Here is a 12,497-nt window from a genome sequence, read left to right as displayed (position 1 = left end):
TCAACAGTAACAATGATAAGATATAGACTCGTATATGGATCCCAAATTGAACATTAAAGTAGGGCTACCCTGTGGAGTCTGTCTCCAGATATGCAAGAAGTATTTTTAAAGTCTCCCAAATGTGTGTACCAGTTCTCCAATGTCTGCATGATATATCATTGTGGTCTGCACACGTCTGTCTTCTAATGTTTTAAATTGACATGCCTGCCTGGAGACATTTCTGCCAGTGGCGCCTGCTGGGCTGATTTCACATGCTGGATGTCTCGCTTAATGATTTGTAACTCGTCCTGCCAGCCATGTGACTGTCCTTTCTCCCTGGTGAGCAAGAAGCATTCACACGTGTTTAAAATGGTTTTCACTCTGTGGTCCAGTCCTGGTGATATATGGGACCCCTGGGCCTCCGCTTTATGGCTCTCTGGACCCTTTGTGTGTTGACAGGGGGCTCAACGGTTACAGTCGCACAGGAAGAATGGGTTTGTTTTGTGGGGGTCTCGGTAAAGTCCCATGTCCCCCCATCACCCCCTGGAGACACGGTCCAAAATGTCAGACCCATCATCAGGAAGACATAAATCGGACAAATTGTGCCGCCTGTCGTCTGGGACATTTTTGTCATAAGTGATCGCAAACTTTAATATGGTTGGCTTTCAGTCAGTTTGGCGGACACAGCAGGATATTTATATATGCTTTTGAGCTGCTAACTTTGATACTGCAATACTTAACTTGTCAACAATCATGAAATCCATGTTTCTGTCTTCAAAGAGGCTGCAGTGTATCGGATACAAGCTGCTGCATGCACCAGATGAATACAGCTCCCACACTTTTCTACTCACAGAAAGAAAAAAGTCTGAAGAGTTTTATTCTCCAGACCATTGACAACACCTGCTGCGTGTATGCCGGTGTATGTGAAGCAGACTGCCTTTGACCTCGGAGGATGTTGAAAGTGTTTCTCTCCCCTAAAAAAGTCACCGAGGCTTTTAACTACAAGCACAGCGTTCACAGTGCACACCTGATTTATCCCTGCTCAGCCTGTCATCATCCTCACAGGTATTTACCTCTTTCACATCTCCACAAAGCGCTTCCCGTATGATCAAGTTTCAAAGGTGACAGTGCAGAAGAAATGGGCTGTACATATTTCACCATTCAGGGGAAGTGTTTCCTCTCGTTATCGACACTGTCGCAGTGACAGCAATGAGTTTATCGCATGAAAACGAGCGCTTGAGTTCCAGCCTGCAGACTTCAGCCTCTGACAGTGGATATTCCTAAACACGGCCAGGCAGCACAGAGATAAGAAGTCACTCGTTGATTAAACGGGAACGTTTTGTTGCTTGTTACTGCTATAAATAGCCAGCTATGTTTGGCTCTGAACGGATGAGAAAATGAAAGCAGTGGACTTTGTGATGATGTGCATATAAAAGTCTATTTTGGGCGAGTGGCCTTTTAAGCAATGTGTTGCTCTGGAACAACAATGAGTAACTCGTACAGATGGTGTCTCATAGTTCCTTATAAAAGTGCATACGATGCCTATTGTTTTGTCATTTGGAAATGAATGATACTTCCGAAGTATATGCTTAGGGGCATTTCGTTGTCAGACTGCTTTGTCACTTTAAAGAGTCATGAACAAATGATGTGGCAGTTTAACACTTGATAACAAAACGCCTCACACAGGTTGATTCGTTTTGTTTCGGCGCGGGACTCTGATTGATGCTTGAAGTGTAAAAGATGTAGGTGATGGAGTACAATACAAATATAATATCCTTAAGACCATCAAGCTTTTCTTTAGGGAAGAAACCTCAGAAGCACTGAGGGAGGAACATATTTGTACTTGACACTTGGTAATCTCTATAAACGGACACCTTGCATATAAACGCAGAATCTAAACAACGGGACCAGATGTTGATGTGGGGAACGCATTTTGGTTTCTGTTTGTAATCCAAGTAGTCGGATCACGTTATAGCAGGCTTTGTTTGAAGCGCGTCGGTGTGGAGCGCAAGAGAGGCAGAACTCGTTGACCGAAATGCAATCTGACGATGATTCAGCTTTTTATAAACTTAAAAGGAGCTTGTAAACTGGCTACGTGTGAAACAATCCGGTCGTAAGCGCCGTCACTCGACTACAATGACATTCTTGCCTCTCAAGTTGCCGATTGGACTTTTAAACAATATCTGGAACATGGGAAATAAAGTCTGGCGACATTTCCCCAAAAGGGTCAATTGGACAGATGGAGGCGACACCAGCCGCTACTGCTGTAGAAAAGTCACCACGGTGAGTTGTTGGGGTGTCAACAGAGGGACGATCCAATATAAGCATCAGCAATGAGACACTGCTGTCAGAACTGCTCTGGTGTGTATGTCTGTGTAAAGTGATCCAACAGAGACGGTTTCTATCACTGAGCTCCATCTGCCTGGATCATCATTAGGCCAAATGGAAAAGGTCTGGGTAGGGGATTGGAGGTGGTCTCCTTTACAGCCACCAGGCGTCTCTGGATATTGAAAACCCGGCTAGACTTTAAGTGCTTCAGGCGCTCAGAGGTTGCATTTTTGTGCCCAACTCTCTCAGCTACTGTTTCAACAGTTTTCCAGGTGGTTTAGACTCGGAACAGAAGACCCTGTACACTCAGTAAATCTAAGTGGATCAAGTTAAAGATTTATATGTTTAATTTGTGCGAAAAAATGACATTTTATCCGTAAACTTGGACAGTGTCCACTTTAGATGAAATGTGGAGGCTGTTCCTTTGAGGGGAACAGCACTTTGTGACTCATTTAATTACAGACAGGCTTAAAATGCCTTTGACTTTCAGACCTTATATGCTTTGCCCATAAAGCAAAAGGTGTCAAAGCACAGCTTCAGTGGAGTGCAGGCGGTCTTTGGCTTTACATTGGAACAAAGGTGTGGCTCTGTTTTTGTAATAAAAAAGTAGCTTACAAACGGCCCTCTGCAGGATCAGAACTGTTTCATGTTTTTTCCCCAAGTCATATACTGGATTAAACCAATTGACAATAGTTACATTTTACAGGTTTAAGAAAGGATAGAACTTTTACATGGAAAATAAAACCGATAAAAGGGAAAGAGATCAAGAGACAGACGGGGAACTATAGAAACATTGTGGTTTCCCCCCGGAAAGAGCCATTTCCTGAGATCTACGAGGAACCGTCCAGCGGATGTTGATGTTTTGCTTTCCAGGCCTCTGTTGTTAATTTTGTGGCATTCTTGAGATAATAACAGCTGATCTGTTAAACCTTGTTTAGTTTTGTGTGTCTGTCGGTGAGCAACTCTCACTCCCGTTGTTGAAGGTTCTGCAGAGTCAGCTTGACTTGATCTATCGGAACAAACTGTTTTGCCCACAGCCTCCCAAAGTGCTTTAAACCCCCCCCCCCCCCCCCTCTCTGTTTTCTCCTGTGGGAAATCCCTTCAACCTCCTGGCTTTTCCATCATCAAAAGAGAAGGGCACGTAGGGCTGTGGTCTGACCGGTGATGTCCCATATTTGGAGAAGATTCATCAAGCTCTGTCTCCTGCTGTGACCCGGATCTGCTCACAGGTTCAGCCGAAGTGCAGGATCCATGGCACTCTTCTCTTTATTTACGAAGACTCCTTCCTACTGAAATATGTCCTTCTGTATCACATCATCTCCTTGTGACCACCGAGGTATACAAACTGTGGACAGCTCCCTTCCTCTGTGGGTTTCCTATGATTTAGTAAGATGAGACACAATGGTAAACAAAGAAGCTGTACACAAAATAGATCCTGCTTTTGGGGGAAAAGTAGCTTTGAAGGGTTTGAAGGTCGGTCGATTTGAAAGAACTACAACAATTGCAGAAAAAACAATTGCAGAAAAAACGACATTGTTAAACAATTTGAGATCACAGAGAGAAATGACCGTTAATAAGACTGTCTTCAAAGTAAATGGATGCTCAAATAATGTTCACACTGTGTTTGCATGTGTGCTATGCAGGTTTTAAATCTGTATTGTACAGCTCCGGCAGTTTTTAGTCAAATAATGAGATCTTCTCCCATTAAACCGTTTTGATGAGGCTCCCAACTGTGGGCCGCAGTTATCTCGACCCGGATCCCTCTCTGTGACCTGACCTGCGACTCTGTAGTGAGACACACTCAGAGGGACGAAGTGTGTGTGTGGAGCCAGACAGCTCGAATGGGCCAAAACCTCTCTCAGACGGGGTTTATCAAGCCCAAGAGAAATATGTTCTACTGTGGACCCTTACAAGATAAGAGGAGTTAACTACGCCAAGGTGTTTATGTTGGCGGCGGGGGTTTAACGCTTGTCTGTCTTTCAGCAGGATTAGGGAAAAACTGGCCCTAGTTTTCATGAAACTTTGTGAAAGGTTGTAGCATGGGCCAAGCAAGTCCACAATATGGAAGTAGTTTTCCAAAATAGGGCATTTGTGCTTTTATTTATGTGGTGGCGATTTATGTGGTGCCCTCTCAAGTCGGAACAACACCTTGAAAACTGCTATCGACATCAAATCAAGTTTTATTTATATAGCACATTTATAAAGGATTTGTGGTCGAGCCAAAGTGCTGTACATAAAATAAAAATAGCCTACGGTAGAGACATGTTGCTCTGAGCAATAACACATTGTCTTCGTAGCGTCCGTGTTGTTTCCACTTTACCACTTAAAGCTCATGATCACCCATAGTTGGAAAAACAAGCTCCCAACCCAACCTTCACACGATCATGTGATGCACCAACTTTTTGAAGTTCAATGATCTTGAATTGCATTTCCCTTCAAAGCGCTGACCCTGTGTGCACAATCAAGTGTGTACTTATTAATCCAGCCGTGTGTGTAGTCACAGCACTAATGTAAGACTCTACTATGAGCATGAGCCCGTAACATGCAACATGTGAGGTCAGATCTGTCTTCGGGGCATCATTACCCCCCCCCCCCCCCTGATCGACGTACATTCCTCCATGCTGCCGTTCTTTATGCCTGCTACCTCAACTGTGAAGGGGACAGTGTTTCCCCGCGTCTGCTCTGGGCCTCTGTGCTACCATCCAGTTTTTTAATAAAGGTTATGCCTCCCCACTAGTGTAGCCACACTCACAAACCTTATGTGCTGTAGTCTTTCTTTCATCCTGGCATGCATGTTTTACAGCTACTCCCCCTTTTCGTGGCACAATGAAGGCTCGATCTGCTCTGTTGCGCAATGAGTTTTAACCTTGAATCTGGTTTGTTTCTTTGTTAATGTTTCAGGCGATAGGTACCTGTTGAAACTCACTCTTCAGTAACCAGGAGTCCCATGCCTTGCAGCGCACTTATGCATCCTGATTATATTCCCATGTATGTGTGGTGAGCCGGCCGGCCGGCTGCACGCATGCTTTGTTTCTTGATGCAGTGAGAAATGATTTACAGGCTTCAACCTGATTCCTTTCCCAAAAGCAAGGCAATAAAGCGAGTCCGGGCTGATAAAATACTTTTGAACTTTCTCATCCTTTCCGTCTTGCTCACTTGTTTTTATTTGTTTCCTTTTCAATTTGTGTATGCGTCTGGCGTTCTCAGTAGCAGCTGGCAATCCACTTCAGCTCCGCTGCGAGGAGTGTTCCATGTGCCCATATAAGGGCAAACCCACTTGTGTGCTTGACAGAAGTGAGTTTAAGGCGCGGATCCGATCTGCTGCCTGGCTGCACTCTAACCTGCAGCCTGCTCTGGAAATTATTACTGTAGCCCTCATTTCATGCACAAACACAGTAACGCCCCGACCTCTCACTTATACTCGTGCACGTGGACTCACACTTGTTCAAAAAGTATACAAGCGCCTTTGTTTGTGTCAGGAAATTAGCGCTACGCGTCATAGTTCACAATGTGTTAAGCAGAGAAACGGCACGAGGCGCAGGAACAACCATCAATAGTCAAAAGGTCAGGGCACGGCCTGTTGTGCGGCCAGACCGGACTGGCTGTCGCTGTGTGGGTGTGTCGAGGTAGAAGTTGTCCACACACTGCTGTTTGACCTGACCTTTGTAAAGCAAACACAACTGGAGAAACATGCATAGTCTGTTGGTTTTGGAATTGGAAATTGTGCCTTTTTTTCTTTCTACAAAATCCGAAGTCCTTTTTTAAATAAGTGTATTCAAATACAAAAATATCTTCAGTAAGTAAATATGAGCCCGGATTTTCCCTGCCAACCTTCAGTATTTGACAGTTTTAGATGATCTGTTTGGTGGTACCAAAAAGTATGTGTTACAGCATCCAGCTCAATAAGCCTGTTCTCCAGAGACATATCTAAACTGAAACAGAGCTTGGATATCATAAGTGATTAATAGATACTGTTTTATTTGCAGGGATAAACATTCCAAGTAAAAGAGAGGGGTGTGTAATTAAGACAAATCTGAACTTGTACATTTTCTTTTTATTTGCACAGTAATTTAGTGGTCTGCCTCTCTTCACTTCCACAGGGTTATCATAATCCTGGTGCAGTGCTGCACCCGCAGGTGGTTGTTCCAGCATGTGTGTTTAGCTCGGCTATAGATGGCAGACCCACTAAATGGTAGTTAAGTGAATTCAAACCACCTGCATAACCTTGAGTTCTGCCATATTTGACCACTTCTCTCTCGGTTTCCATGTGTGTCCCAATAAACTTAAATGATAATATTTCAATCTGTTTCATGTGTAGCAGATGAGTTCAGAGGGTGTTGCTGTGCTTAGTGTCCCACCAGCTGGTTGGGATTACTGCTAAACCATGAACTCTCTAATTGGCTGTGATGGATTGAGCTGCTTCTGTCGAAAGTCTTGGATATAGGCTTGAGGTTTTGACTCCATACAGGGCTGCTGCTCGGCAGGAAGTGACTCAAGGCGACCAGCAGTGCATTACAAGCCTTAGCAAGCCCACATATGAAACATTAAAAAAATGTTGGTGTCCTCACCACTCCACAATTTCTGTTAAAAACGTAATAATTGTCGATGAGTAAAAGGATTTGGGAAGACTCATTCGTAAGCATCGCCTGGTAGAAGTTTCTACAGGATTGCATTTCCTCTCCTCCCCCGTTCACACCACCTTCATCCTGCTCCTATCTTTTGTATATCAGAGTTCGAGGCAGACGGGTGTGGCAGCAGCTTCCTCATAGTTGATGACGAGTCTTCAGTTGGCAGAGCAGACAGGTCCTCCCCCCCGACGTCGTAAAAGGTGCTGATAGCTCGGTGACGTCTAAATGACTGCATTGCTTTCACGAAATAGGTGTGACCTATTTTTGAAAAGTGTTATTTCTGACTCGTACGTTGGCAGTAGGAACATGAAAAGCTTCCCGGCTCTAACGGCTGCTCTCCTCTGGGTCACAGTGCGGTTTTTGTTTTGAGCCACAGTGACCGTTGGGCTGTGGTCAGGTTTGAAACATGCCTTTGGGAACTGTCAATGTTGTAAGGTGCTGTCACTGTGTCCCCCCTCCCTTCTCTACTCCCACTGACACAGTAGAGTCCACTGTCATGTGGAGGACTCTGTGTGTTTGCGTGTCTGCTTCTTTAACGGTCATTCTGTTTTCTTTGGCAGGCGCCCAAGTTTAAGGTGTGTTGTATTTGCGTGAGAAAACGCCCACTCGTGCAGGACAGTTATCGGTCAACTTTTTTTCCTCTTTTCAATTAAAGGAAAAGTCAGTTACAGTTGCTGGTGGATTTGTGCCAGTTAAATGTACACATATTTCAACCAATCCAAACACAGGCCATGTGCAGCCGTCTGTGCACTGATTGGTCCGTTTGAAATGTCATGTGTTAGAGCAGGTCAAAGCGTAGGGGTAAAGGTCAATGTGCTGCCCTGCCATGTTTTTCATCTGTATTTTTCATCCATTTTTTTTTATTTTGTCCTCTTTACTTTGCTTTGACATTTGAACTCTAAGCAGAAGTTATTATTTTTTAGTAGAGACCTGAGCCCAAGGCCTTTCTGTATCTTAAAGATGAATAAATAAATGTGTGTGGGTGAGTGTGTGTGTTTGTGTGTTATCACACTGCTGGGTTGGAGCGGACTGCAGTTCCTGATCGTCAGATTTCACTCGCATCTCTTTCCGTGTGAGTCAGCAGGAATGTGAGGAATGACCCATTCGAGGCCATTTCCCACCCAGCTCTCATCTGCCCATTTTTAGGCATGCTTGAGTCCAGCTTCTTTCACTTTTCACTTTTTCTCTCTTTGTCATCCTTTCTCCCTCTCGGCTTTACTTTCCCATCTCTCCCGTTCTCTTCTTTCCTCATATTCTTTCTTCCTGCCTTTTCTGAGCAAGTTCTCCTCTTACCCGTTATGTTCAGCCGGCTCAGCGGTTTGGATTTCCACAAATTATAGCATACAGGCGAGCCCCTCTGAGCGAGTGCATCTCGGCTGCATATTTTGTCAAACCACAGCGAGACCTCAAAACCATGGGCCCTCTTCATCTCTCGTTAGACCCCCACCCCTCCTCTCAATCCCAGCAGGGGTGAGGGGCACATCAACCCCCTTTTTAAACCCACAGCTCCCTGTAGTAAAACACTCGTTGGCATACAAAGGCTAGTGTCTCCACTGTGCAGGTTTTAACTGGTACAGCAGGAAGCCTTATGAAGCCTGCCAGAGGAGCAGGAGCCGCTCATCTCTGCATGTGTTGACAGGCTCCCGTTGTCGACCAAAAGAGAGGTCTGTCTCTCATCTGACAGGAGAGGGCTCCCTCCACCCTCCCATGCTAGCGGCTGTCGCTCACATGAAAGCATTGAGCCAGCTGACTGCTGTGTCTGTCGGCAGGCATGCTCAACACACTCACACACACCTTCATTACTCCTCTTTTGCTTGAAAAAAGAAACCCCTTAACTAATAGCCACTCGGAGTGATGACATGGCTCTGAGTGTCACTATTTAGGGCCTCCTGCTGCCTGGCTACTGTCCAACCAAGATGAGTTACAGCCAGAGAAGAAGAAACCTGGGCGATACGTCGAGCTGAACACTTGTAACACTTCTGGTTGAGCCTGTTTCTCTTCCCCAGTGTTGTTCTGTCTTTTCACATTAGAGCAGTCGGATCACTTGTCATCACCAATCAATAAGCCCTGCTTCAGTGCTGCTGACCCCGTTAGTCTGATACTGTCTGGACATCACACACCTGAGAATACTAAGTAAGAGATAATGTGTAGCTAGCCGTTCATTATTGTAAAATGAGCCTGTGTGAGGAATCGGCTTCAAGAGGTTTCTTTTTCATTAACCAATCTTTAAACACTGCACAATGTTTATTGCATCCAATAGTTTCATTCAGTCAACAGACCAGCACTGCTATTCCTAAAGCCAAACTACTTCTTTGGCTAGATCACAACACTTTGCAGGCTACTCTAGACATCTGTGTGTGAGGGCAGTTTGGCTTTCGGACGGCCCCTTCGACTGCTGCATTCGACACGGTGAATCATCAGATCCTCCTTCGCACTCTCCATGAACTTGGAGTTTCAGGCTCTGCACTTTCCCTCCTCACCTCATACCTCAAAGACCGCACCTACAGGGTTACTTGGAGAGGGTCTGAGTCCGACCCTTGTCAATTAACTACAGGGGTCCCTCAGGGCTCTGTTCTTGGTCCTCTCCTCTTCTCCCTGTACACAAACTCGCTCGGATCTGTCATTAGCCCGCATGGTTTTTCATACCACTGCTACGCTGACGACACCCAATTAATTCTGTCCTTTCCCCGCTCAGAGACCCAGGTCGTCGCACGCATCTCTGCTTGTCTAGCTGACATCTCTCAGTGGATGTCCGCTCATCATCTCAAGCTCAACCTTGACAAAACTGAAGTGCTTTTCCTTCCGGGAAAAGATTGTCCCTCTCTTGACCTAACTATCAACATCGGCCCCTCTGTTGTTTCCCCGACTCAGACTGCAAGGAATCTGGGTGTTATCCTAGATAACAACCTGTCGTTTACTGCAAACATCGCTGCTACAACCCGCTGCTGCAGATACACGCTTTACAACATCAGGAAGATACGCCCACAGCTGACCCAGAAATCGACGCAGGTTCTGGTCCAGGCTCTCGTCACCTCACGCCTAGACTACTGCAACTCCCTCCTGGCTGGTCTACCTGCATGTGCCATCCGACCTCTGCAGCTCATCCAGAATGCAGCGGCTCGTCTGGTCTTCAACCTTCCAAAATTTTCCCACACCACGCCGCTCCTCCGCTCCCTCCACTGGCTTCCGGTAACTGCTAGAATCCACTTCAAGACACTGGTACTTGCGTACCATGCTGCGAATGGATCTGGCCCTTCCTACATCCAGGACATGGTTAAACCGTACACCCCAGCACGTGCACTACGCTCTGCATCAACCAAACGACTCGCTGCACCCTCGCTGCGAGGGGGACCCAAGTTCCCATCAGCAAAAACACGTGGGTTTGCTATCCTGGCTCCAAAATGGTGGAATGAGCTCCCCATTGAAATCAGGACCGCAGAAAGCTTACACACCTTCCGGCGCAGACTGAAAACTCATCTCTTTCGACTCCACTTCGAGCGATAGAATGACTAACAAAGAACTGCTAACAGAGCACTTATATACTAATATAGGACTGGCTTAGCCAGTTGAGCAGCACTTGAAACGATTGGCTCTTTGAAACCTGATGTTCTTATATGATTCTGTTTTCCTCAAGGTTGTGTCTTCCTGGTCGAATGTACTTATTGTAAGTCGCTTTGGATAAAAGCGTCAGCTAAATGCAATGTAATGTAATGTAAACAAACACGTTATTGTCCTTGTTTGACAAAGATAATTAAAGAGGGCAAGAAAAGGCGACTGTAAGAAGTTGGAGCTTTGACTTTGAGCCCTACAGTTCTGTGTATTCACCGCCCTACTTACACTGGGAACAGGCCTGTGACCCTTCACTGTAGCAGTGGATTCTTGGATCCTGATTACTCACTTATATATGCAAATATAAGAGCGGCGAGTAGCTAATCTTATCAAGCCACAGGTTTGGCATGCTCCTGTGTATATAAGCACACTTTTCAAAACATTTGCATTTGTCTTCATGGCTTTCTTTTGTTTATCTTTCTTATGTTGCAGCTGGATGAAACCGTGGATCTGGACGAGAGGCGCGTCATCCGTTCAGCCATCCGGGAGTTGAGGAGGAGGGAGATCGAGGACATGGAGGCCGCTCTGGCCAGCAAGAGGTTTCGACCCACACGCATCATCCAGCAGGAGGACAAGGAGAACCAGCATAGGTAAGAACACACACACACACACACACACACACACACACACACACACACACACACACACACACACACACACACACACACACACACACACACACACACACACACACACACACACACACACACACACACACACACACACACACACACACACACACACACACACACACACATACATCACTTCAGGGGACATTACATTGACTTGCATGCAATTCCTGGAGACTTATCCTAACCTTAACCAGCACATGCCTAAACCTTAACCTAACCCTAATCCTACACCTAACCAAGTCTTCACCCTAAAACTAATGATTCCCCTTATGGGGACCTCCAATTTGTCCCCATAAGGGAGGCGAGTCCCCACACGTGACTGTGTAAACAGATTTAGGTCCCCACAAGTATAGTAATGCTAGTCCACACACACACACACACACACACACACACACACACACTCCTGCAACACACACACTTCCAGAGACCTGTCCTAATGACAAACTGCACCAGGCCAGGTGAACTGGGGATGCTGAGAAAACACTCGAAAAACCCAGATGCAGCATTCCTCAATTTCCAGTCAGCAAATCATACGGGACAGCAAACTGCAACCAGAGTACATTTTCCATTTTCCAGTTTGAACGCACATTTCACGGTAAATACTTTCCCTTTTAAGTACGTGTCCTTAAGTTACATGAACTCTTATGAGAGTCAGATTGAAGGAGTTTTCTGAGCTCATCCATTTGTCTTTAATGATTTACTTTAATCCAGTTACACACAAGTCTCAGCTCCTGTCATTCAGCTGAGCAACGTGAATCATGGATTACTCGGATAGAGACACCTTGGCCAGAAAACGTTTTTTATTGACAAACTAGCAAACGGAATGAGAAACAACAAGATACACATGATTAGTTATTATAGAAAAACGTCTTGATTGTACTGTAAATTGGGATTGTCTGTATTTTAAAGAGGTTCAGACAAATGTATATATTCAACAAACCTTTTCTACTTTCTTTTTGAAAGACCTTTCTTTGTCGTTTTCTTCAGCCAAATTGAAACCTAGGCCACTGTATTAGGCCGAGGGAGCTTCCTGGGTTCACTCCATCTTTTTTCCTCGTTAAAACAGGGATAAAGTAATTATTCAAATAATTTGGGGAGATTAATTTAATTTGGGATGATAAATACCATCTGGGCAAAAGTTCAACAACTGATTGGCTTCAATTTCCAATGTTTAAAATGTGAATCTCTTTATGAGAAGGATTGAAATTGTAATACCATTAGCTATTGGCAAAGCACTATCATACCAAATCTCAACAAAATGACATTAAATTATGAAAATGAAAAAACACTTTTTATATCCTTAAAGGTGGGGTAGGTAAGT

At 45.0% G+C, this 12,497-nt stretch overlaps 1 protein-coding gene across 1 annotated transcript in view; it reads left to right on the top strand.

Annotated features, from left to right (window-relative positions):
- The window catches only part of smtnb (smoothelin b), a 53,123-nt gene that overhangs the window by 5,012 nt on the left and 35,614 nt on the right, over window positions 1-12,497 (top strand). The window contains 1 exon segment of the mRNA XM_071204419.1: window positions 10,977-11,134. Within this exon segment, the coding sequence (XP_071060520.1) occupies window positions 10,977-11,134 (158 nt within the window).

The sequence above is a fragment of the Pseudochaenichthys georgianus genome, chromosome 9 (genome assembly GCF_902827115.2).
Source record: "Pseudochaenichthys georgianus chromosome 9, fPseGeo1.2, whole genome shotgun sequence".
Classification (NCBI taxonomy): domain Eukaryota; kingdom Metazoa; phylum Chordata; class Actinopteri; order Perciformes; family Channichthyidae; genus Pseudochaenichthys; species Pseudochaenichthys georgianus.
Note: the sequence above shows the minus strand (reverse complement) of the source record. Positions and strands in the feature narration are given on the sequence as shown.